Source organism: Mus caroli, chromosome 9 (assembly GCF_900094665.2).
Source record: "Mus caroli chromosome 9, CAROLI_EIJ_v1.1, whole genome shotgun sequence".
NCBI lineage: Eukaryota > Metazoa > Chordata > Mammalia > Rodentia > Muridae > Mus > Mus caroli.
In genome coordinates, this window is record NC_034578.1 from 67,527,113 (window position 1) to 67,552,105 (window position 24,993).

Consider the following 24,993-nt stretch of genomic DNA (forward strand, 5'->3'; position numbering starts at 1 on the left):
ATAATTTTTGATTCTGAGGCTTCATTTAATTTTGTATTGTGATTGGAAGAGGCTAGAATAGAGATTAGAGTGAAGGCTTGATGCTAGACAGAGCAGACTCAAGCTCCGAGTAGACCAAGGTAAACACACCCGGCATTACTTGAATGAGCCTACAGCTGAGTGGGAGATGCTCAACTGCAGCACCATACACTGTGGCATCTCTTTCTGCCTTTAAAAATAAGACATCAGAGGTTTTCTAGTTTTATCCACCTGTGTGTAGGCTGCCACTGGAGGAACTGAAGCTCAGAATTGTGCCAGGAACCTCACCGAGACTAGAGGGTAATCGGTCAACACCCCGAGCCTCTCCTCACTGCCTGGCTTGTTTTGTATTTTGATTCCCACTTCTGATGAATACTGCTGGTGCCTTTTTATCTAACCAATGCATTCTTGGCTGGAGTCAGATCTCTATGAAGTCAGTTTGCTCGGGGAACATTGAAAGTGACCCAGAGCCATTGAAATTCAGGGTGACTACAACTAATGCATATTCCTGCTTGTTCAAAATAATTATGCCACAACCTGGTGGTTCTATCTTGTTCAAGTTCACCCAGTTAATTCCTTTCCTGACACACCAAACAATTCCATATCACCCGTACAAAGGTAAAAGAGCATTGTGATTAGGAAATGTGGGCTCGGTTTCAAGCCTTGCCTTTGTCGTTACAAATTGAGTGTTCCTGCATCCCGTTTCCTGCATCCCGAGGAATCCTTCTTCCTGCAAGGCTTGATGTTCTCATTTGAAAAAGCAAAAGTAGTAGCAGTCGCCACCGCTCAGGAGCGCTGTGAGACATCAGAGACCCGTGACTATTATAAGAAGAACTGTGACAGGGGACACATGAAGTTGTTCCACTGGCCTCTGCGTGCTTTCTTTAGGCCATAGGGCAAAGGCAGTATGCTGCTACCTGCTTAGGACTGAATAGCAGTAAATCAAAATTAATATCAAGAGCTGAAAGTGAACAAGAAACGTAAAACTGAAGAATGGGGAGCCGAGTGTGGTGGCACTCGGATGCAGAGGCAGGGAGGTCTCTGTGACTTTGAGGCCACCCTGGCCTGCTTCATAAGTTCCAAGACAGTAAGACAGTTGGGGCTCCATGGCTACATACAGAGACTTTGTTTCAAAAGAAGGGGGAAAAAAAAAAGGTAGGGCTGGAGAAATGGCTTAGCAGTTAAGAGCACTGACTAGAAGACCCAGGTTCGATTCCCAATACCTAAATGTTAGGTGACTCACGACTATCCATAACTGGTGGGAAACCCAACACCCTCTTCTGACTGCCCGGGGCACCATGCATGCATATAGTACACGTAGGGTCATGCATGCAAAGCACTGAATACAAATAAAAGAAAACTAAAAAGCAATGTAAAGCTTTGCTGGGAGAGACGGCAGGCAGCCCCTCTCTGAAGCCACCTGACATGTAGCAAAGATCGTCAGATTTGTTTCCAAATGTAACTTCATCAGCAAAGAAGATAAGGGCAATTTCCTTTGTGGTCAGAGGCCTTGCAAGGGTGGAGTAACCTCTATCCCTCTGTCCTCAATTTCAGGCAGTGCAAAGAATGCTGTCTTCTGCACGTTTACACAAGAGCTCCATTCACCGAGGAACATCTTGCTTTGACTTTACCCATCAGTTTCCTGGGGGTTTCAGATTCCCCGAGAGCCTGAAAGCAGAGAAGCCCTAATTGAGAGCGGGTTGTCTCTTGTCAGCAGAGCTGACTGGGAATGGCTCTCTGGTTTCCTGGCAGGCCTTCCCACTGTTTTCTTTGAGAGGTTTTTCCTCTCTGCATGCTGACTGGCTTGGAAGGAGGGTTTGCCTAAGTGGGGCATTGTGGACCCCCAGGGTGTGCTCAGCTGTGTGGCGGGGCTGCTGACATGAACACCGCTCCTGTTTCGTCCACGTGGGCAATTCTCATGATCTGAAATAATCCTAGGCGGTCCCAGCTTTAGTTCTGTGCCTTTCTCTGCTTGAATTAAGTCCTGCTCTGGGTACCCAGGGCAGAGTTAATGATAGATGATTTTTATACGGAGTCACTGTGCTGTGTGAAGATGTAAGTTATGTCCCACAAGGAAACTGCAGAGAGCCTGCAGGTCCTGTAAAGGGACAGATCAGGGGGACTGAATAAAATGGCATGTAAGATATTCCTGAATTAGATTTTTTTTATGAATTTACTTTGTTTGGCTATGAATTTACATCATTTTATTTATTTTGTATGGGGGGGAGGGTTGTGTGTATGCTGTGTGTGTGTGGGTGCCTACAGATCCCTTAAGAGCTGGAGTTATAGGCAGTTGTGTCGGTGCTTGGAACTGAATTAAGGTCCTCTGGAAGAGCAGCAAGTTCTCTTAACTGCAGAACCATTTCCCCAACCTCTTTCTCATTTTAATTAAGAGATTCTTCATAGATGGCAATAACAGGAAAGATATTTGAAATTTTATCCATACTTATAATTTTTAACAAACAGACAGACAAACAAAAATTATCAAGAACCAGGCATGGTAGTGCATGACTGTAATCCCAGCACTTGGGATGCTGAGGCAGGAGAATCAGGACACCAAGGTCGTCTTTGGCTAGGTAGTGAATTAGAGAATAGCCTAGGAAGCCTGAGACACACACACACTCTCTAATGAAAGTGTATTTGTAGTAATCTCAGTCAGTACAAATTGAATTTAATTTGTTGATAATGGCATTGTTCCTGATGAAATGATCACATGTGAAGATTTCCTGTTTTATTCATAGATATAGATATACAACCTAAAATGCCTAATTGTTTTCAGTGTTCAAATTTGTAACTCCTAAGTGTGATAAAGATCATCATAAAAGTCAACAGAGCTTTAAAGCTGTTCTGGGCACCTGGCTCAGGCACAGTGAGGCTCAACATGACATTTGTTTCTGGCCTCGTGCTCCATGCTGGCTTCTGCAGGTTTTCTTTGGAAGCTGGTCTGCCATAGAGTTCTTTATCTCTAACTGTTCTTATTCTTCCCACCAGAAACAAGCCAACGACCTCGTGAGCACCCTGATGAAATGTACACCCCACTACATTCGCTGCATAAAACCAAACGAAACCAAGAAGCCTAAAGACTGGGAGGAGAGCAGGTAAGTTATAGGGGAAAGAGCGGAGGGTGAGGCCAGCTGCGGTGGGCCGAGCCTCAGGTGAACCAACCAATGGTATAGGAGGAAGCATGCGTGCTTCATACTTCCTGTCTCTGATTTTTTTTCTTCTTGACACGTCTGGATAATATTTCACCTTGTCTTGTCTTTCCTTATCTTGCTAGCCATATCATTCCATTCAGAATTAATTTACGATGAGGATCTGGGGTAGTGTAGAGGCAGCTGTTAGAAGAAAACTTAGTTCCGGAAGAGTCCCTATGGTTTTATTGTTTGAGGCTCGGTTTTTAGACGTACAGCATGTAACCTATGTGGGATGCTTAGCTTGGGGGTTACAAGGGAAGGCAGGAGGAGTGGGGCAAGAGTGACCTGCCTGCCAGACACTGTATGTAGCCCTTGAAGAACCTCAGCTGGCTCAATGTCCTGAGCACCCCATAGAGGTGCTCATGAAGGAGGGATGAGGCTAAAGGAGATGGATGGATAGAGAGGACTCAGGTGCCCATGTGCCTTAAGAAGCCTGTATCACTCTTCCGCCTGCAAGGGCGTTTGGGGAGTGACCCATGCAAGGTGAAATGAGCTGACAGCTGTGAACAGGTTCACTGAGGAAGTAAGATTTGCCTCCGGGGCACAAGAGAAGAGACTCCAGTTTGCAGCACTTGTTCTTGCAAAGGACCCAGGTTTGATTCCCAGCTCCCATATGGTGGCTCACAACCATCCATAATTTGTTTCAAGGGCTCTGACTCCCTCTTCCAACCTCTGCACTCACCAGGCATGCACATGATGCGTGTAAACATGCAGGCAAAACAATCGTACGCATAAAATAAAAATTAGAATATATTTTTAAAAAATATTTGTCTCCAGCTGGAAAATCCAGGGACTGTTTCTCTAAGGCCTGATCTTACTGTCCCCTGGGAGTATGGGAAGAAGAACTGGGGGGAGAGGGGATGACAACTATAGAGGGTACCCTGTATTATCACCACATCACCAGGCTAGGTATGAACCCTACCAGGGTGCAGTGTTCCTATCTGGGAGGAAGGAAGACTGAATTTTGTCAGGTGTCAAGTGACTAAGCCAAAGGTCACAATGGGGAAGACCAGGCTTACCGTTGACAATGGCAGAGGACATCCTCTGAGACAGACATATTCAGGCATGAGTCCTTTCCTGTGCTGCCCTCAAGGTTGGAGGTCGCTGTCTGAAGGCGTGCTTTCATTCTTAATAGTGGATGGGCTGATATGTGGCTAAGTAGATTGTCTAGAATGTGTGAAGCCCTGGCGAGGCTTTGATTCCAAGCACTATATAAACCAGCAATGGTGGAGCAGGTATTGCCACCACGGCTGTAACAGCTGCTGGTTTTGTTTCAGTTTTGATACAGTGTCTTATTGCATAGCCCTGGATGGACTGGGCTCACTATGTAAACCAGGCTGACCTTAAACTTCTAGAGATTCACCTGCCTCTGCCTCCCAAGCTCTGGAGCACTAGGTATAACAGCGTGTACAGCCATGCTCAGCCTAGCTGATTTTAAACATGGCTTCTGGGAACCAAGCTGTGGCTCTCATGGTTGCAAGGCAAGGATTTTACTATATAAGCCATTTCCCCAGACCAAAAGTGCTATGGTGATGCCAAATCCAGAACTAGACTGGGATTCAGAAGTGTGTCCTGCAGCTACCCGTTAGTAACTGATTTGTGTGAGCCACGTTGTCCACATTGCCAGCTTCTGGCTCATTTAAACACAGGGTCAAGGACATAATGTCTACCAGTGAGATCTCTTCCCCATGGTCTGCTCTATGTCTAACATGAGATCTCTTCCCCGTGGTCTGCTCTATCTATAACATGTACTGATGTGTGAACAGCCCATCCACTCACATGTACAACTACATGGGCTCATGCACACAGAAGGGTGGTGTCCTGGGCAACCTCAGAGAAAATGTTGGCAACAGAAGTACTATTATAGGATACCTACTCCCACCCTTTCTCCGTTCCAAGCTCTCCCACTTTCCCCACCTCTTTCCAATCAATGAAAGCATTTCACTTGAGCCTACAGATGGCTCAGTGGTTAAGAGCACATACTACTCTTGCAGAGGACCCAGGTTTGGTTCCCAGCACTTACATCGTGCACTGGGCAACCACCTCTAATTCCAACTCCAGAGATCCAACACCTTTGGCCTCTCTAAGCACCTGCACTCACTTGCGTGTGCCCACATTGCACACACACACACACACACACACACGTACACACACATACACAAAATAAAAAATAATAAATCAAGAAAAATAAAACCTTGTCTTACAAATAAAGTACCACTCCCCAACCTCAAGGAAGTAGCCCTGCTAAATGGTCTTCTTGTAAAGAAACTGTACAGTCGATTCTCCTTGACCTTCCCCAACATTGATGCTTCCACCTTGATGTGGGCTGGCGTGGTATGGTGGCTCAGTCTGTTCAACTGCTTGTCTTGTAAAGATGAAGACCTGAGTTTGATTTCCACGACCTAGGTAAACATTCTGGGCATAGTGGTGTGTGCTTGCAATCCCAGAGCTGGGGAGGCAGAGTCAGGTGGATCCCTGGGGCTCGCTGGGCAACCCACCTAGCATGATTGGTAAGCTCCAAGCCAGTGAGAAACACTGTCTCAAAGGAGATGGGTGGCATTCCTGAGAACGCCTAAGGTTGATTGGTAGAGGGGTTTGTACAACACCTGAGAACTCCCCCTCCCTCTTCACCCACCCCTCCCTTCTCTGTCTTCCTCCCCTCCCCCTCCCTCACTTTTAAACTTGATTCACTGGAATACCAGAAAACAAAACTATGTTACAATCTTTATAGGATTTCACAGTGGTGCTTTTCACGCTGTGGCCTCCTCTTCCTCCTCCCTCTCCTTCTCCTCTTTATCCCCCCTCCCATGACCATCAGCTGAATTTCAGCAAGAACACAGTAAGCAACCACATGTGGTGTAAGAAGGCTCAGGGTGAGAGCGGATGGAAGCTGCTTCACATTTCCAGCGGGGCGGCTCCCCCATTGCTTTAATCACAGATGGCTTCACTCCCCTGTGAGTTTGGAGGGCTGAGCCCCTGGTGGGGATTACACGCTCAATTGACTGTTCTTGGTGGAGAGGGTTACTCGCTCCACAAGTTTATGAGGTATGGGGTTTTTCTTTTCCTGTTGAAATGTGGCTTCTGGCGAAGTGGCTGGCCTTGGGTTCTCAGGCTGTTCTCAGCTGTTCTCAGGCTGTAGCCTGCTTGAGTGAGGGATAGTCTGGACAAGTGAGGACAGCCATGGTGGTGACTCCTCCCACAAGGTGTGACTCCTCCCACAGGGCGTGATTCCTCCCACAGGGTGCAAATGGTGTCCGAAAGGGAACAGCTGGACTCTGGCCATCCAGTGCCTACTAACCGTGATGCACCAGAAAAGCAACTTGGGTCTTTGGTGCTTCAAAGTTCTTTTATACCTCACAGGATTTGCTAGATTGATTGTCACACAGCAGAAAAATTATGTAAGGAATTTCCTGAACCTTGATGCAGGGAAATCTAACTTGACTCAGGCCCGAGAGAGGGCTACTTGCACAGTCTGACATTACGATGGGACTTTAGATTCCGACATCCACACAAAAGCTGGGCCGTTTGGGAACCGTCTATAACCCTAGCATGACAGCGCTGAGGAGGCAGCTCCTAGGGGCTGGAGAGATAGATCGCTTACTGCTCTTTCGGAGGACCAGCGTGCAGTGCCCAGCATCCATGCCGTGTGCTCACAGCTGCTCCAGAGGGACCAATAAATAGCAAGCTCCAGATTCAATGAAAGACCCTGTCTTAAAACTAAGGTGAATAATAGACCAAAGGCAGTGTCCCAGTATTAACCCCTGGCCTCTTCATCACCATGATGGACAAGTCTATAGCTTGTGGGCGCTCTCCCATGTGTCGAGGTCAGAAGACAACCTGTGGGAGTCTCAGAAATTGAACAGGTCATCAGACTTGGCCGGAGGTGCCTTTCTATGCTGAGCCATCCCACCAGCCTGAGAAGAAATGTCTTCACAGAAGGAATATTTGTCCCTGTGTGGTTCAAGGGCCAGGCCTGTGAGTGGTAAACCCGTGTGTGATGTGTTCCCTACCTGAGCCTCAGAGAGGAGCCAGTGTTTGTGAAGAGAGCATTGAAAGCAGACATCAGAAGTAGGCACCTCAGCGCTGGAGAGATGAGATAGCTCAGCAGTTATAGCTCTTACTGCCCTTTGCAGAGGACCCAGGTTCAATCACCAACACCCAGCTCTCATGCCCTCTTCTGTCTTCCTCGGGTACTGTATACACACGGTGCCCATACATACAAACAAATTAAATGTTTTTTAAAAAGAGATAAATGGGCACTTCTGCACTTTTTTCTTATTAGCAAAAAGAATAATAGTGAGTTTGTATTTAGAGAAAGGAGAAATAAAATTATTTTTCCAAATAAGATTTTAAGGGTGCCCCTGCTTCTAATCAAGGGAAATGTACACATAAAATATTATTTTTTTATCATATAAAGACTGTAAAAGTTGTTTGTCCTGGGGCTGGAGAGATGGATGTGTGGTCAAAGTACTTGCTGTGTAAGCAGAAGAACTGGAGTTCAGCTCCCCAAAGCCAGAATAAGTGCCATGTGGCTGTGGCAGCTTGTTTGTAATTGCAGCTTAGGAAGGCAGAGACAGGGGATTCCCAAGAGCAAGCTGGCTAGAGAGACTACGCATGTCCACAAGCTCCGGGTTTTAGTAAGAGACATGCACGCGCGTGCACACACACACACACACACACACACACACACACACACGGAAAAAGGCAGAAGAGTTCTCCTGAAAGAGTCTACTCTTATGGCTCAGAGGAAAAACTCTATACTGCAGGCCAGATTTCAAGAAAACACATGAAAGCCCAGGTTAGAAATACATGGCTAGAAATGAGCCATCACAACAGACAGTACAGCCTGTTTAAACATCCCTGCTGCAGAGGCAGGCTGGGTCTGGCTGAAGCTAGATCCTTGGAAACATGCTAGATCTCCACTATTCCTTCAAACAAACAAAATAGTAGCATCATAGAGACAGAGATAGGTGGGTCTGTGTGTGCCAGCCAGAGCTATGCAGCAAGACATATAATTTATATATGTATTCTATTCTTAACTTGGTCATTTGAAAAATCCTAGAAATGTAGTCTCATTGAGTCCAGGATCAATATTAAAGTTTAATGACTAAAAACAGCTCCAATAGCACTTGATTTAACATGTTCTTTATTTTGTTGGGAAAAAAAAACCCAATACTTTTGTTTGTAATTCAAATGTCAAATTATGGAGCTTTATTTTGATTTTTGTCCATTATTTTTAGTGTCTACATTTATTTGTTTATTTAAAGGGAGGTACACATGAGGGACAGCTAACATGGATGGAGGGCAAAGGACAACTTATGAATCTTGTTTCTCTACCATGTGGGGTCCAGAGATGGAACTCAAATTATAAGGCTTGCAGGCAACTGCCTTTATCTGCTGAGCCCTCTCACCAGCCTTGGTTGTTATTTTGAGCCGGGATCTCACTGTAATATCTAGGATGGCCTTGAACTTCTGTGCTCGATGGGTGGGGTCATCTCGCCTCCACCTCTCACGTAGCTAGGATTATAGGCACCGTTCTTCATGCCTGAGTTTGGGTTTTTATCTTACTGGAGTTCTGTGAAATAGATGTGCGATGTCCTCTGTGTTACTGCAGTAGTTCATAATAGTTTTCAGTTAATATCATGCAGTTCAAGAGTTCAGCTTGAACACTATTACAGCCTTGTAAAAATGCTCCCTGCAGCTTGGTAGTAGCCACTGTCGTGGGGCTGCGGAGCAGAGGGAGGGTAGTTAGGGGAGAAAGCTGTCGAGGTAGTAGGGTGACAGCATCTTCCGGTAACCTCCACGCTCCCGTCTTCTTTTTAGAGTGAAGCATCAAGTGGAGTACCTGGGTCTCAAAGAAAACATCCGAGTGAGAAGAGCTGGTTATGCTTATCGGCGTGTCTTCCAGAAGTTTCTACAGAGGTATCCAATCAGTTAACACTAGACTCTGAATATATTTTTTTGTCCCCATGAGCTTATTTATCCATTTAAACACACATCAAACAGATTTCAGTGTAGCCACAGAGTCAGGCATCCATTACACAACTAATTTTAGAGTACTTTTTTGCTCTGAAGAGAAGTCCTGCTTCCCATAGTCAGTCACACTCTGGAGGCAGTCACCCACCTGCTTTCTGTCACTGTCAATTGCCTGAGTCACATATATGTCCTCCTGACTGGCTGCTCTCACACTGTGGAGTTTTCCAGAGTCATCAATGGTATAATATGCCTACATCTCACACTTCTTCATTGGTGAATAATATGCTATTGTATGGACATACCATGTTTTACCTATCCATTCATCAGTTGATAAATATTGTTGCCTCCATTTGGGGGCCACCATGAATAATGCTGTGTGACAGTTCTGTTCTAGGCCTTGGAGAGGACATCCGTTCCAGATCTCCAGGATGTAGACCTAAAAGTGGGAAGGCTGAGTCAGGTGGTAACTCTGTGTTTAACTCTCAGAGTTACCGCCAGGCTCTTTTCCCAAGTGGGTGCACCATGTTGCATCTGCGCCCACAGAATCTGAGGGTTCCATTTTATCCCAGTCTGTGCCAACATATGCTAATATCTGACTAACCTTGCTAGTGGGTGTGAAGTGGCAAATCACTGGTTTGATTTGCATTTCCCAGATGGCAAAGGATATTCAAAACTTTTCATGTGCTTATTGGCCATTTGTATTTCCTCTTTAGAGAAATGTTCTCGTTCTTTGACCTTTTTTATTGGGGGTGGGGTGGAGGTTTGTCTTTTATGAAAGATATATTATAGAATGTGTCACAGAGTTAGTAAACTATCTGTGGACTGTATCACCAGGTTCAAGGATTTATGTCACGACATGGAAGGAGTAGGGCTGGACCTGACCAGATGGATTAATAGTCTGAAAACAATTGCAAGAAAATATTTAGTCGACCTAAAAAATAATCTAGGGCATTTAATTTCAAATATTTTGTAGAATCCATGTTTAGTATATCTCTATGTAGTCTATGTTATCCTGGACCTTGCTGTGTCAACTAAACTGGCCTTGAACTCACAGAGATCCTCCTGTCTCTGCCTCTGCCTCCCAGGATACTGGGATGAAGTGCATGGGTCAGTCACTAGGCTTGGCTCATGTTTAAACTGACTTTTATATTCTCCTGAGAGTGTGTGTGATGGGACTGTGTTTAAGTGGTTTCACTCTGTGTAATATTTTTTTAAAATGTTAAATTTAAAGTTCTTAAAATATGAAGTCATTCTAACTTCCTTGATCCTTCTGAGGAATTGTTCTATATGTTTAATTTCCCTTAAGAAATGGGGTACTGAAAATACCAGTGACTCAGTTGGTAGAGTGTTCGCCTAGAATGGAGGGAGCCCTAGGTTCAGTTTCCAGCATTGCATGAAACCAGGCGTGGTGAGGGCTAGAGAGGTGACTCAACAGTTAAGAACAGCACTCGCCACTCTTACAGAGGACCCAAGTACAGTTCCCATCACCCATGGTGACCTCTTATAGTTAACTGTAACTCCTGTCCTGGGGATCCAAATGCTCTTTTTTGACCTCCTAGGATACCAGGCACACATGTAATACACATACATATGTGCAAGAAAATTACCCATGCATTAAAAAATATGTTAAGCAATATTAATACATTTTTTTTAAAAAGGTATAATTAGTGACAAAAAAAGGAAAGAAAACAAAACAAAACCAAGACTGGGCATAGAGCAGTAGAGAGCTCTTGGCTGGCTTGTACAGTCCCTAGTACCACAGAATAAAAATTAAATTTAAAGGAAATAAAGTATTGGGTCTGGAGGGATGGCTCAGAGGTTAAGAGGTTAAGAGCACTGACTATTTATTCCAGAGGTCCTGAGTTCAATTCCCAACAACCACATGGTGGCTTGTAACCATCTGTAATGAGATCTGGTGCCTTCTTCTGGTGTGAAAACATACATGCAGGCAAAATGCTGTATACATAGTAAATAAATCTTTTAAAAAGGAGGAGGAGGAGGAGGAGGAGGAGGAAGGAGAAAAGGAAGAAAATCTTGGTAGGCTGAGGCTCAGAGGTTAAAAGCACCCACTGTTCTACCAGAGTTCGAATCCCAGAACCCAGCTTCAGCTCCCAGAGCTCTGATGCAGACGCAAGCAAGCGTTCTGACTTGGGTGCTGGGAATTGGACCTGCTGAGCTATCTGTCCATCTACCCTCTCCGCCACAGTTTTATAAAACGGGATCTCTGGTTGGCCTACCGCTGACCATGTCAGCTCTGCTGGCCAATCACTCCTCCTGTTTCCTCTTCCCCACATTAGGATCACAAGTGTGCACCGCCATGCCTGGCTTTTGCATAGATTCACATGACAAGCATTTTACCAACTGAACCCAGCTGGGTAAAACTTTCTGTGCTGTAACGTGTGCTGAAATCTGAACAGACTAGGTTCCAGAAGAAAAATAATAACATTTTGCTTTGCCTGAAGAATTTCATGGGAACCTTTAGATATCAAGAGAAGAGGAAACCAGGGCATGAACACAGAAACACCAGGATAGGGAGGGAAGGAAGGAGGGAGGGAGGGAGGGAGGGAGGGAGGGAGGGGCAGCCATACTGTAACAGTTAGCCCGGAAGTGGAAGACCTTTCTAGTCAAGGCAATTCATCACCTGTCATTGAGTGGAGTTGAGGAGACCCAGGTGCCCAGTGATACATTTGTCTTCAAGGCTCGTCCTGCCCCACCAAGTGCCCAGGATTCACCCTAAGCAAGCCTCTCTCCCCTCTCACCCTCACAGGTATGCCATTCTGACCAAAGCTACCTGGCCTGTGTGGAGAGGAGATGAGAAACAAGGTGTCCTCCATCTGCTGCAGTCTGTCAACATGGACAGCGACCAGTTCCAGCTTGGGAGAAGTAAAGTGTTCATCAAAGCCCCAGAGTCTGTGAGTACCACATGTGGGGCCACGCCTTTCTTCCCATCATGCCTCTGCCAGCTGCAGCGCCACATAGCCCAAAGCTGGTACTCCTCTGCCTCATGCTTTTTGTGGCCTTTTTCCGGGGAAAACTGTCCCCTCCACATCTCCTCGCCTTCTCCACCAAGCCGACTCGCTTGTCTCATGGCATTCAGTTATTTGATAAACTATCACCCTATAGAATGGCTTCCTGTCCTCTTTCCCCCTCTACAAGGGCAACGGCCCAGACTGGTTAGGTTGCTGATACGAAACAAAAGCCTCTGACAGAAGCTGCCCAAAGTTACTGTTTTAATTACTTGTCTCATTACTACAACAAAATACCTGCTAAGCACCTAAAGAAGGACCCTGTTTGGCTCCAAGTTCCAGGGGATATGGTTCACTGTGGAAGCGATGTTATGGTGGTAGGAGCTTGAGGCAGCTAGTCACACAGTAGCCAGTCAAAATGCCGGGAGCCATTTATGCTGGGGCTTACCGTTTTCTTTTCTTTTCTTTTCTTTTCTTTTCTTTTCTTTTCTTTTCTTTTCTTTTTTTAAAATGTCATCTGACACTTGAATCCATGAAATGGTATCCCTCACATGTAGGATGGGTCTTCCCATCTCTATTAACCTACATAATTCCACTTAGACATGCCCAGAGATGTGTTTCCATGGCTACCACAAATCCCATCAAGTCAACGAGGTTAATGATCATCTCAGTTAGGAGTATTGTAAGCCTCACAGGGACTTGCCTGTGCTATAAGGGAAGCTCAGGCTACTGTGTCCTCAGCTAGGACACCAACAGGCCAGTTACACATGAGGAATTCCAGGATAGAAGCTGGAAGACCAAGAACAGCTGGGGAAGACTCTTAGGGGACAATGAGACAAGAGAAATGTTTATACTGTGGGACCCACCCAGATACCACGGAGACAGCTATGCATTCACATTTATACTTTATGAACTTAGCAGAAGTCTATAGGAGAATCGTGGGGACTTTTATCTATCTGATGTGGATATGGGCAGCGGGGATCCTAGGGAGTGTCACCATGAGCGGGGGAACCCAACAAAGCCCTGAGTAACTCTGCCCCCTTAGCGCTGGGGCTGTAGAGTAAGGACATTGCTTTTTAAGTTGGAACCATTACTGGAACTGAAGTTTGACATCACCTTATTTTCTTTCCTGTTGCTGTGATAAAATACCCCTAATGAAAGCAGCTTCAGGAAGAAAGGCTTCATTGAGTTCACAGTCCAGCATTGCTAGAAAGTCAAGGGAGCAGGAACTGAAAGCAGCTGCCAGTCACACTATATCCACAGTCAATAGCAGAGGGCAATGACTTAGTGCATGCATGCCTGTGGTAAGCTCACTTTTTCTACTCTAATACAGTCCAGGATCTCCTGCCAGGGAGTGGTGACGCCCATAGCAGGCACGTCTTCCCACTTCAATTAGGATAATCAAGATACAGCTGCCCCAGATATGCTTATAGGGACAACCTTGTCTAAATCCCACATTGAAGACCCCCTTCCCAGATGATCTATGCCATGTCCTGCTGACAAAACTAACCCTTGTAGGTGTCATCATTTGTTGAGGTTCCTATAACCATCCCTAAAGTCCATTTCAAGGATCAGTGGTGTAAGAGCCAAGGGATGTAGCTGAGTAAATGGAGTACTGGTTTAGCCCACACAGCTCTGAGTTACATAGACAGCACCACATAAGATGAGCATGTGGCACAAGCCTATAATTGAGTGGTAGAGGCAGGAAGATCCGATCTTCAAGGTCAGCCTCACTTATATAGTGAACTTGAGGCCAGCTTGGGCTCCATGAGATCCTGTTGATTTTTTTGTTGTTATTGTTACTGTGGGTTTTTTTATTTATTTATTTTATTTATATGAGTACACTGTAGCTGTCTTCAGACACACCAGAAGAGGGCCTCGGATCTCATTACAGATGGTTGTGAGCCACCATGTGTTGGCTGGGAATTGAACTCAGAACCTTTGGAAGAGCAGTCAGTGCTCTTAACCGCTGAGCCATCCCTCCAGCCCCGTGTTATGGTTTGTTTTGTTTTGTTTTGTTTTGTTTTTAAAAAGAAATGATGGTGAAGTTGGAAATTTTACTCATTGGCCCAAGAGGAAATAGCATTGGTATGAATAGTGTTGCAAGAAATAAGCAAATTCTGGCTGGGCAATAGAGGTGCAGGCTTTTAGTTCCAGCACTCAAGAGGCAGAGGCAGTAGAGCTCTGAGTTTGAGACCAGCCTGGTCTACAGGAGAGCCAGGGAAAGAGAGGGGAGGGGGGAGAAAGAAAGAAAGAGAGAGAGAGAGAGAGAGAGAGAGAGAAAGAGAGAGAGAGCAAATCTCACTGCAATCTTCTCTTCCTGATTCCTGTTCCACCTGCAGAAAGAGCCTGAGACAGAAGTATTGGAGGTAGTAGCTGAATGGCAGGGCAAGCCATGGATATTATTAAAGAACTGCGTGGCACCCGCCAGTAGACCCGTCAATAAGGTGGTGGTAGCACTGCTCCACACTGAGTTATTCCTAGTCTCATAGCAATTTCGTTTCCAAATATAAAATGAAAATGTTGTGTCATACGCCATTAGGCAGCCCACAGAACAGCTCCTGTTCTATCTAAAACGGGCTGGAGTGATTAGTCAGGACAACACCGAGCTCCGACATCTCCTAAGGATCACTTTCTGACTTAGAAAATCTTCATGTATAATTAAAACGGCATCAATAGTTTTCTCTGATTTTTCTATTCTGATTTGATTGAGCTTTGGCATTTATATCTGAAACCCATGTTTATTTTGGTCCTTCTTCTGCTTGCCTTCCTCCCAACAGCTGCTGACCATCTCTTGATTCTCTTTTCTCCATCTCTGAACTTGTGCATGCGTGCACACCATCACCTTTCCTTCCCCCACCCCCTTCCTCTTCTGTCCACATCTTGCCTTGACTTGAAAGCACCGTCTCCAGAGTTTGTTTTGTAAAACCTGCCTTATGTAGCTGGAGAGATGCTCAGTGGTTACAAGAGCTTCTTGCTCTCCCAGGGACCAAGTTCAGTTCCCAGCACCCACATCAGGAGCTCACAACCTCCAAGTGCAGAGGATCTGATGTCCTCTTTCACCCTCCAGGGTACCCACACTGACACATACACATAGTTAAAAATAAATCTTCAAAAGAGCAGGACTACTTCGTGATTTTTGCCCCACCTCTTACAAGTTCGCCCAATACCCACCAAATAATCTCTTTTCTTCAAAAACTGGCTTAAGATATCAGACACCAAAGAGTTTGTGTTTTGTTCTATGCAACTATGTGTTTGGTTTTTCTCTTGCTTGTTATTCTCATTCCTCCCTGATGTCTAGCCCCCTGGGCTTTTAAAAGGAGGAAAGCAAAAACAAAACCCAGAGAAACACCTACAACCCATCTAAACTTTGAAATAATCTCTTGGCTGTTGGGAGCTGTTGGAGTCACCTCCTTTCTTTCTGGTCACAGATTTATTACATACATCCTGCCAGATTAGCTCTGGAAAAATGGGAAAACAGCCCCAGTCAGAAACTGGACAAACCAAGATGGGGAATATCAACAAACATTCTCCCACAGGCAGCCATGAAGCTTAGATTTTAAGCATCTTACAGTTGCTAAGCTGTGAGCCCCATTTTAGGACTAGAAATATGTCCCTCACTCCTGCTGGGACTACACTGTAGGCTGTAGGGCTCATTGTTCCTCTCTACTGGCATTTGCTTTTCGGGATGTTTCTAGGCATCCAGAGCTGTGACTGGGAGACACTGAATGGCAAGAATGTGGCTCTTATATAACACAGACACAGATGAACCCAGACAACAGCCTCAGCTCCCTTCAAACCAAGTTCCCTTGCTTACTTCTGGAAATTTTTTTAAAAGATTTATTTGTGTTCATTTTTATTTACGTGTACATGCATGGCAGTGTGGACATAGGTGCACCTTAGTGCAGGTCCTTAGAAAATCCAGAAGTCCCTGGAGCCATAAGCAGTGTGAGCTTCCTCACGTGGGTTCTGGACACCAAAGTCAGACCCTCTGCAAGACAGTAAGCACTCAACTGCCTGTCCTCTCCAGCCCCTTTTTATCGTTGCAGTGACTAGACATTATCTGTAGAGCTTGTATTGGTCTGTTTTACTTTTTCCCCCTCAATGGCTACGGAAGCCACTACATGGCCGTGGATGAGGCGTTTCCTCAGTTTTACAAGCTGATGACGTGCAGATCTAGAAATAGCTTTGTTCTGGTGAAAAGGGGCTGGTCACTGCCTAGAAAGGTCCTCTGTTCAGCCCTGCCCCATCTAGGTCCATCCTTCTCATCCTGAAGTAGACAGGTATGTGCTGAGGAGTTGGACAGCCTGAAAGTGTTCCTGACTTTCGTGGACACTCGGCACACTGTAGCTCTGTTAGTCTTCATGATTCCAAAGCACAGCTCACTGTGAGACCGATCAGCATGAGCTGTCTGCATGACCTGGCTCTCCAGAGTCTGATGTGGGCATTTGTTGTGCCAGCTCTCTGGAGAGTCCAAGACTAACTGCTCCAGTCTGGCTGCAGCCGCAGTGGTTTCTGCCCTGCACCCTGGTCGCTCCTTAGAGACTGCATGAGGCAGGAAGTCTGGACTTCCATGCTACACAAAAGTAGGGCAGCCCTCTTCCCACAGCAGCTTAAACTCAGCTCTGGCAGAAACTGGAAGGTTCTATTCTGAGGCTGTTCGCAGCAAGCTACATCCGCTCATTTGCTCTGGCTACCTGCTTCCTCCTTAGACCAAGGAAGAGGAACAAGCCATCAAGACTGTGAGCAAGGGAAGCAAGAGACCATGTTAGTGTGTTTCGACTCAGCCATTTTCCTTCCTGTTAAGGGAAGAAGCATAACTAAAATGTGGGTACTGCTCATAAAAAATATCCCATAGTAATCATTTTAGTATTTGTTCATATTAGAAGCTGCTTCTTATGTATTTCTTTAGTGCACTGAGCCTCCTTGGAAGAACAAAAGTTGATGTTCAGGTGGCTGGGGAGATGGCTCAGCAGTGAAGAGCACTTGCTGTTCCTGCAGAGGACCTGGGTTCCCACATGGTAGCTCACAACTATCCTTAGCTCTACTTTTGGAGGCTCCAGTGCCCTGTTCTGGCCTCCAAAGGCGCTGGATGTACCTGATACATCCACCAGACATCCACCAGATCACAAGGATTGGCTCATATGCATTCTCTCTGCCATCACAGCTGTTTCTTCTAGAAGAGATGAGAGAGAGAAAGTATGATGGGTACGCACGTGTGATACAGAAAACATGGAGGAAGTTCGTGGCCCGCAAGAAATATGTCCAAATGAGAGAAGAAGGTATTTTCATCACTTTATTTCACCCATTTAACATTTTAAAAATTTTTTATTATGTGTGTGTGTATTTGTGTGTGTGTGTGTGTGTGTACACCTCAGCTCACAGTAGAAATCAGAGGACAACTTTAAGAGTCAGATCTTCTGTTCCACCCTGTGGGTCATCAGGCTCAGTAACAAGCATCTCTACCCTCCTCCCTGACTCCCAGTGGACAAAGCTTGAGAATCCATGTGAGACTCAGTGTGAAGACCCAGAGTGCTGGTGCACACCTTCATCTCAGCACTCAGGAAGCAGAGGCAGACAGATCTCTGAGTCTGAAGCCAGCCTGGTCAACATAGTGAGACCCTCTCCATCTTAGTCAGGGTTTCTATTCCTGCACAAAACATCATGACCAAGAAGCAAGTTGGGGAGGAATGGGTTTATTTAGCTTACACCTCTACATTGCTGTTCATCACCAAAGGAAGTCAGGACTGGAACTCAAGCAGGGCAGGAAGCAGGAGCTGATGCAGAGGCCATGGAGGGATGCTGCTTACTGGATTGCTTCCCCCGGCTTGCTCAGCTTGCTTTCTTATAGAACCCAGGAGTACTAGCCCAGGGATGGCACCACCCATAGTAGGCCCTCCCTCCCTTGATCACTAATTGAGAAAATGCCTTACAGCTGAATCTCATAGAGGAATTTTCTCAAGGGAGGCTCCTTTCTCTGATAACTCCAGCTTGCGTCAAGTTGACACACAAAACCAGCCAGTACACTCTCAAAAAAATAAGGTAGCTTGAGCTTAAATAAGATTACAAAATGTCTCTTACACTGCCTACAGCATGTGTGTAATTCACATCATGTAGAATCTTAGTGTACTTCACTCTGAGTGTCCTCCCCTTCTTCCTGCCCCACTGATCCATCTTCTTTCTCTGCTCTCCTGGACATCGTAGCCTCAGACCTGTTGTTGAACAAGAAGGAGAGGAGGAGAAACAGCATCAACCGAAACTTCATCGGGGACTACATCGGGATGGAGGAGCGCCCAGAACTGCAGCAGTTTGTAGGCAAGAGGGAGAAGATTGACTTTGCTGACACAGTCACCAAGTACGACAGGAGGTTCAAGGTATGCACTGCCACCTATCTGTTAAGAGTCAGAACAGAGTCCTCATTTACAAGAAGAATAGCTTGTGATTTTGCACATTGAAAAAAATGGTAAAAAACTAGAGAAGTCAAAAAAAATACATATACATAGCAGCCAACAGTAATCAAGCCTCACTGTTGGAATTTGTGAATGTCCTTCTGAACCTTATTATGCAGACATACTCACATGTTTAGTTTTGCAAAATCAGGTATACATTAAGTGTTCTTTATGTCCTGTTTGTTTGTGCCAGGAAGAACTTCCCATACGAATATCTTAATATAAATCACTTTATATACCTGCAGAGTATTCTATTTAGTAGAATCTTTACATTTCATCTTTGTTCCGACACAAAGTCTCATGTATTTGAGGGATCTCCAATTCCATATGTAGTCAGCGTGACCTTGAACTTCTGATTCTCTTGCCTTAGCTCTGAAGTATTGAGATTACAAATGTAGAGCACGATGCCCAGTTTTTGTGGTGCAGGGGGTTGAACCCAGGGCGTCGTGCATGTTAGGCAGGCACTCGACCACCTGAGGCACACCCGCAGCCACAGCTGACTTTTTAAAAAGCGACTTCCCAGAAAAGAATAATGGAGTAAATAACAGCACTGGCTTAATAAGAAAGATGTTGTTTTGCTAATAGGAGGTCATTCCTTATACCCTGAAAATAGGCCAGCTGCTGCGGGGTGTGTTTTCGGGGTTCCTGTACTGCTCTGTAATAAGGTGGTCAGCCATATATGCTAAAACGTATTATTTGTGTATTAATTAATGACTGTCTTAGTTAGGGTTTTATTGTTGTGAAGAGGCACCATGACCAAAGCATCTTTTATACAGGAAAACATTTAATTGGGGCTGGCTAACAGTTTCAGAGATTCAGTCCATTATCATTATGGTGGGAAGCATGGCACTGTCCAGGCAAATGTGGTGTTGGAATCTTGATCTGAAGGCAGAAGAAGGAGACTATGTCACTAAATATAGCTTGAACATAGAAGACCTCAAAGCCCACGCTGCACAGTGACATACTTCTTCCAGCAAGGTTATACCGCATTATAGTGCCACTTCCCATGGGTCAAGCATTCCAACACATGAACCTATGGGGCCATTCAAACCACCACAATGACTATAAAATGAAAATAGATCAATTTTTTTATATAATGTGTGGATTCCCAGGGAAGTACCTACAGACACTGGAGGGAAGCCTGTTTGATAACCATGATGTAACAATCCTTTGTAAAGTCATCATGTTTGACTTCCCTTTATGCTTGGTGTCCTGATACCTTATTATAGAACTATGTACAAATGATATCTTAGAAGTTAAAAAATAAAAAGTCAAGCATCGTCGTCCTCATGCAGGTGAGCCTCTTCTCTGTCAAGGGGCCTGAGTCAGTAGTCACACAGTAGCCATTGACACCCAGGACAGCAGCAGTGGTGTATTGTCAGTTGTCTCTCTGACCGTGTCTGGCTGCCTTCTGAAAGTCCCTCTCCTCACAGGGTGTCAAGCGAGACCTGCTGCTAACCCCCAAGTGCTTGTACTTAATTGGAAGGGAGAAGGTGAAGCAAGGCCCGGACAAAGGTGTTGTGAAGGAAGTCCTGAAGCGGAGGATCGAGGTGGAAAGGATCCTGTCCGTGTCCCTCAGGTGAGCAGGGACTGGCTGAGGCAGGGCTTCTTCTGTGGCTCTTCTCCACATCGCCCACCACCTGCTGTGCCAACACACCAACAGGCTCATGATGGAGAGAACAGAATTTCTGTTCTCCCAGAAGACCCGGGGCTAGGGATGTAGCTCGGTTGATAGAGAGCTTGGCTAGCATGCAGGAAGCCCTCCCTGGGTCCTGTTCTCTGCACTGCATTAACAGTGTAGTGATGTCAGTCTGCTGTCCGAGCACTTGAGAGGTGAAGACAAGATGATCAGAAGTTCAAGGTCATCTTGGACTGAAATGCTATCCCCCCCCCTTGGATATGCAAGACACTGTCTATGATTGAATGAATCAATCAATCAATTGATCGATAAAAGAAATATATCAAAGAAGGGCTGGAAGAGACGGTCCAGTGAATAAAGATACTTGCTGCCTAGCCTGATAACTTGAGACACTCACACACTCTCTCTGTCTCTGTCTGTCTGTCTCTCTCTCTCTGTCTTTCTCTCCCTCTCTCTCTCTCTCTCTCTCTCTCTCTCTCTCTCTCACACACACACACACACACACACACACACACACACACACACAATTTTTTTTCGAAACAGAATCTTGTAATGGAGCTCTGACTAGCCTGGCACTCACTATATAGACCAGAATGCTCTTGTACATGCAGATATCCCCCTGCCTCTCCCTCCCTAGTACTGGAATTACAAGTATGCACTGCCATGCCCCATTTATAAACTTTTAAAAATAGAATGTATATGATATCTACTGAAGTACTGAGCATTGTAGTCCCAGATGGTCTTAACAGGACAGGAGTAAGGTCCCATGGACAAGTTGCCACCGAGACAGTTCCACCAATCAACACCCCCGACCAGTGTCCTTATAACCTTTCAGTAATATAACTCCTCCATGGGACAAATCAGGATAATTGCTCTCTCTGAAATGGACCCAAAGTTCAGGGCTCTCTCCATAGCCTCCCTACTCAGAAAGCAGGGTCTTCACATGCTCATGTCCCTGACCCAAACACATTTGTAGTGTGTCCATCCTTGCCTGTGTCTCTGTGGCTTCTCCTTCTATCTATTCCCAATTTTCCTGGATAAAGGACTAGGTGGGACAATCAAATGAAATGTTTAAAATACTAACTCAGGATGTGGTAAAACTCTAAGCCAAGGAATATACCAGTGTTCTTCCTCAACATTACCTCAAAAAACCAGGGTCCCCGAGGCAGGCTCTGGCTGCTGTCTGGGTTATCTTTCTGCTTTGGTTCACTGGCTGTGTTACACCCTGCTCGCCACATCCTTCCTGCCCACCATTGGTGTTCTGATGAGCCCAATGGGAAGTTGCTCTCTCTCTCTTTTTTTTTTTTTTTTTTTTTGTGCCTGAGAAAACACAGGATCAGGAGGTAACTGGGTGAGCCGAAATGTGCTGTCTATGAGTGATAGCTGTGGTGGCTTAAAGCTAGCAGATCACACCTGGAGGCTGTTGTTACAGAAGCTGGCAGCCTGGTTTTTCTGCCCTTATTGCCCAGGCCTGTCTTTGGTCCATTAGACTTCATCATTTGACTAGTTTCTTACAAAGCTGGCCACCCTCTATCCAAGCGCCTTCTGTCCTGTTACTGTATCTCTAAGGTTTATCCAGTCTGATTGTTTATTCTCCAATTCTTCCTTCTAGGGAGTAAAACCAGCAAACGTAATAAAACCAGTTTTTCCTTCATCCCCCTCCATAGCATGCATGGTCTGCAGGGCCGTTTCCTTAAGGCCTTGGCTTTTCAGAGCTCCTAGCTTTTCTAGCTCTAAGGAACAAAACCTCTCTCGTTTAATCATGTCTGCATGCCACAACTACCAGGCCTCCCACTTACCAAGACTAATATCGTTACCCCATTTTCTTGACACATTAGGTTAGGCCAACAATTCACAACCACGTTAATTAAGCAACCAGGAGGATGGTGGGCAATGCAGGATTGAGCCCAACATTGAAATGAATTATGGTAGCATATTTCTGAGTGCTGGTGTAGGTGTGATTGTGGGGACCTGTCTCTGAACACTTCAATGTGGGTGTAAAGAAAGCAGGGAGTAGCTGTCTTGCACTTCAGGAAAAAATGTTGCAACATCTGTGTGTGTTTTTAAGAATTTATGAGACTTACTAGTTGGCTTTTGGCTGAACTAACAATCATCGGATATGTTTCTCTGGTTCAGACTATCAAGTATCCCACAAGGTTCATCTCTGAGCCCACTACTAACTCGTATAACCTAAGTGACAGTAAGAAGTGGTTCCCAGCCCCCTCTTCAGACAACCCAGCCATCCAAAAGCAATTAAGAAGCAGTCTGGGAAATGTGCTCAGTAGTAAATATTTCATATGGAAGGTTTAATGTTCATTTCTTTAGGTATGATAATGGTCTCGTGGTTACTTTTAAATATAAAAAAAATTGTACCTTTTAATGGCACATACTGAAATATTAAGCATAAAATAATATAATATCTATACTTTGCTATTTACTTGTTCTTAGCCAAAAGGCTAAGAAACATATAGTCTTTGCTTTAAAATAACGTAGTTAGTGTGTAGAAGAGGGGTCTATAGAATGAATAAATACAAGTGTTCTCTCCTTCTGTCGTGTGGGTACCAGAGATCAAACTCAGATCGTCAGGCTTGGCAGCGAGCATCAGCAACTTCCTTAGTCCCATGAGTCTGAAGCCAGCTGAGGCTACAGGGGACTGTGTCTTAAAGTTGGAAGACAGGGGAATGAGGAGATGGCTAAGTTGGTAATGTGACTGCTGATCAGGCAAGAGGACCTGAGTTTGATTCCCCATCACCCACAGAAAAGCTAAGTACAGTGGTGTGGCTCCTGGAATCCCAGCATTAAGGAGGCAGAGACAGGAGAATCCCTGGGGCAAGGTCCAGATTCAGGGAGAGATGTTATCTCAACTAAGGTAGAACCTGATTGAGAAAGGCACTAGATAAGGGTTTCTGGCCTCTGTGTGTGTGTGTGTGTGTGTGTGTGTGTGTGTACAAGTGTTTGTATATGAATGTGAGTGTATGTGTATATGTGAATATATGCATATACGTATGTGATTGTGTGTGAATGCATGTATGTGAGTGTGTGTATGTGTGTAAGAGAGTATGTGGTTGTGTGTGAGTGTATGTATGCAGTTGTGTGTATGAGAGTGTGTGTGTATGTGTGTGTATGTGTGTGAATGTATGTGTATATGTGAATATATGCATATATGTATGTGATTGTGTGTGAATGCATGTATGTGAGTGTGTGTGTATGTGTGTAAGAGAGTATGTGGTTGTGTGTGAGTATATGTATGCAGTTGTATGTATGAGAGTGTGTGTGTATGTGTGTGAATGTATATGAGTGCATGTGTTTGTGTGAATGAGCTTGCGTATGTGTGTGTGTATGTAAGTGTATGTACAAATGCTATTGTGTGTGAGTGTATGTATGTGATTGTGAGTGTATGTATGTATGTGTGTATTATGTGTGTGTGTGCACACACAGAGAGCCCTTCTCACTACGTGCTTTACTGACCTGGAATGATACTAAAATCTGAACTTGCTGCCTGAGATTCAAAATGAATGAGATCTAACTCCTGCCTCTTGGGCTCGCTCTGCTTATAGAATGGGAAACAGACACCCAAGCGAACTTGTGACCTGTAGACACAGAAGCTTCCAGAAGGATGGGGAGGAGGGAGATGCACCTCTCACCTGACAGTCGGGGGGATCCTGAAATAGGCCCAACACATACAATATAGGGAGGCTCTAAACCTGATGCCTTAAGGCCAGTGGTCCTCACCCTTCCTGATGCTGCAACCCTTTAATACAGCTTCTCGTGTTGTGGTGAGCCCCAACCATAAAACTATTTTAATTGTTACCTCATAACTGTAATTTTGCTATTGTTATGAATTGTAATGTCATGAATGTTATGAATCCGTGTTTTCTGATGGCCTTACATGACCCTGGGAAGGGGTCACCACCCACACAGATTGAGAATCACTGCTCTGGGGGACAGAATTCTGGAAAAGCTTTTTTATAAATTCATCTCCCTCTTTATCTTCCAGTTTTTTTTAAAGGATCATTTATTTTATGGTCAGGAAAAAATGGTTTGAAAAGACTTAAATAAAGACACACTGTATTTGGAAATGGCCTTTTGAGGAATAAAAAAATAAAACTTCCTTTAGGGCTTTAGTCTGTGTTGTAACAGACACTTTTGAAAAGATGACCTGTTGGTTAAAAGAGTGGAAAAAAAACTTTCAAGTGTTGTCAGCAATACAGTAAGCCACAGGGGAGGGGAACTCAGAGCCAATTCAGGCAGAAGACCTTTCAGATGGCAGACCACAGGCAGCTGTAGGCAGTTACTGCTTGTGTGTATAAAAAGACAGGGGTGAATCCAAAAACAAGTCTGTTTTTTTTTTAAAGAGTAAATAAACCTAAAAGCTTTGTTTCCAGTCCCAGGAGCCTGGGCTGAGAAAAGGAAGCGTGACTGACTTAAGGGAAGAGCTTTACATTTGATGGTTCATAGCTGAAGTGTCCAAATGCAGCTCGTGTTCAGTCTTTGTGCTGCTGACTGGCCTGAGGTTTGAGTCTACTTGCACACATACACACATGTGCACGTATATATGTACATATATGTGTATACACACACATGTATATGAATTAAATAGATAATGACACTCGAGTCTAAGCACATTAAGCCTCTCAAGGTGTTACTCCGTCCTCTTGAATAATGAATAGTCTTCCAGAAAGCACCACCAAGCAAGCAGGCTTGTCCAGACATGTCAGACCTAGAGAACACTAGGTCTAAACACTAAAGGC

General features: G+C 45.0%; 1 protein-coding gene across 1 annotated transcript in view; it reads left to right on the forward strand.

Moving 5' to 3' along the window:
- Myo1e (myosin IE) overlaps positions 1–24,993 on the forward strand; it is a 195,716-nt gene that overhangs the window by 143,184 nt on the left and 27,539 nt on the right. The window contains exons 17-22 of the mRNA XM_021171412.2: positions 3,010–3,116; positions 9,036–9,134; positions 11,956–12,100; positions 17,322–17,436; positions 18,359–18,528; positions 20,037–20,182. Coding sequence (XP_021027071.1) covers positions 3,010–3,116; positions 9,036–9,134; positions 11,956–12,100; positions 17,322–17,436; positions 18,359–18,528; positions 20,037–20,182 — 782 coding nt within the window. The remainder of the gene's footprint in view (positions 1–3,009; positions 3,117–9,035; positions 9,135–11,955; positions 12,101–17,321; positions 17,437–18,358; positions 18,529–20,036; positions 20,183–24,993) is intronic.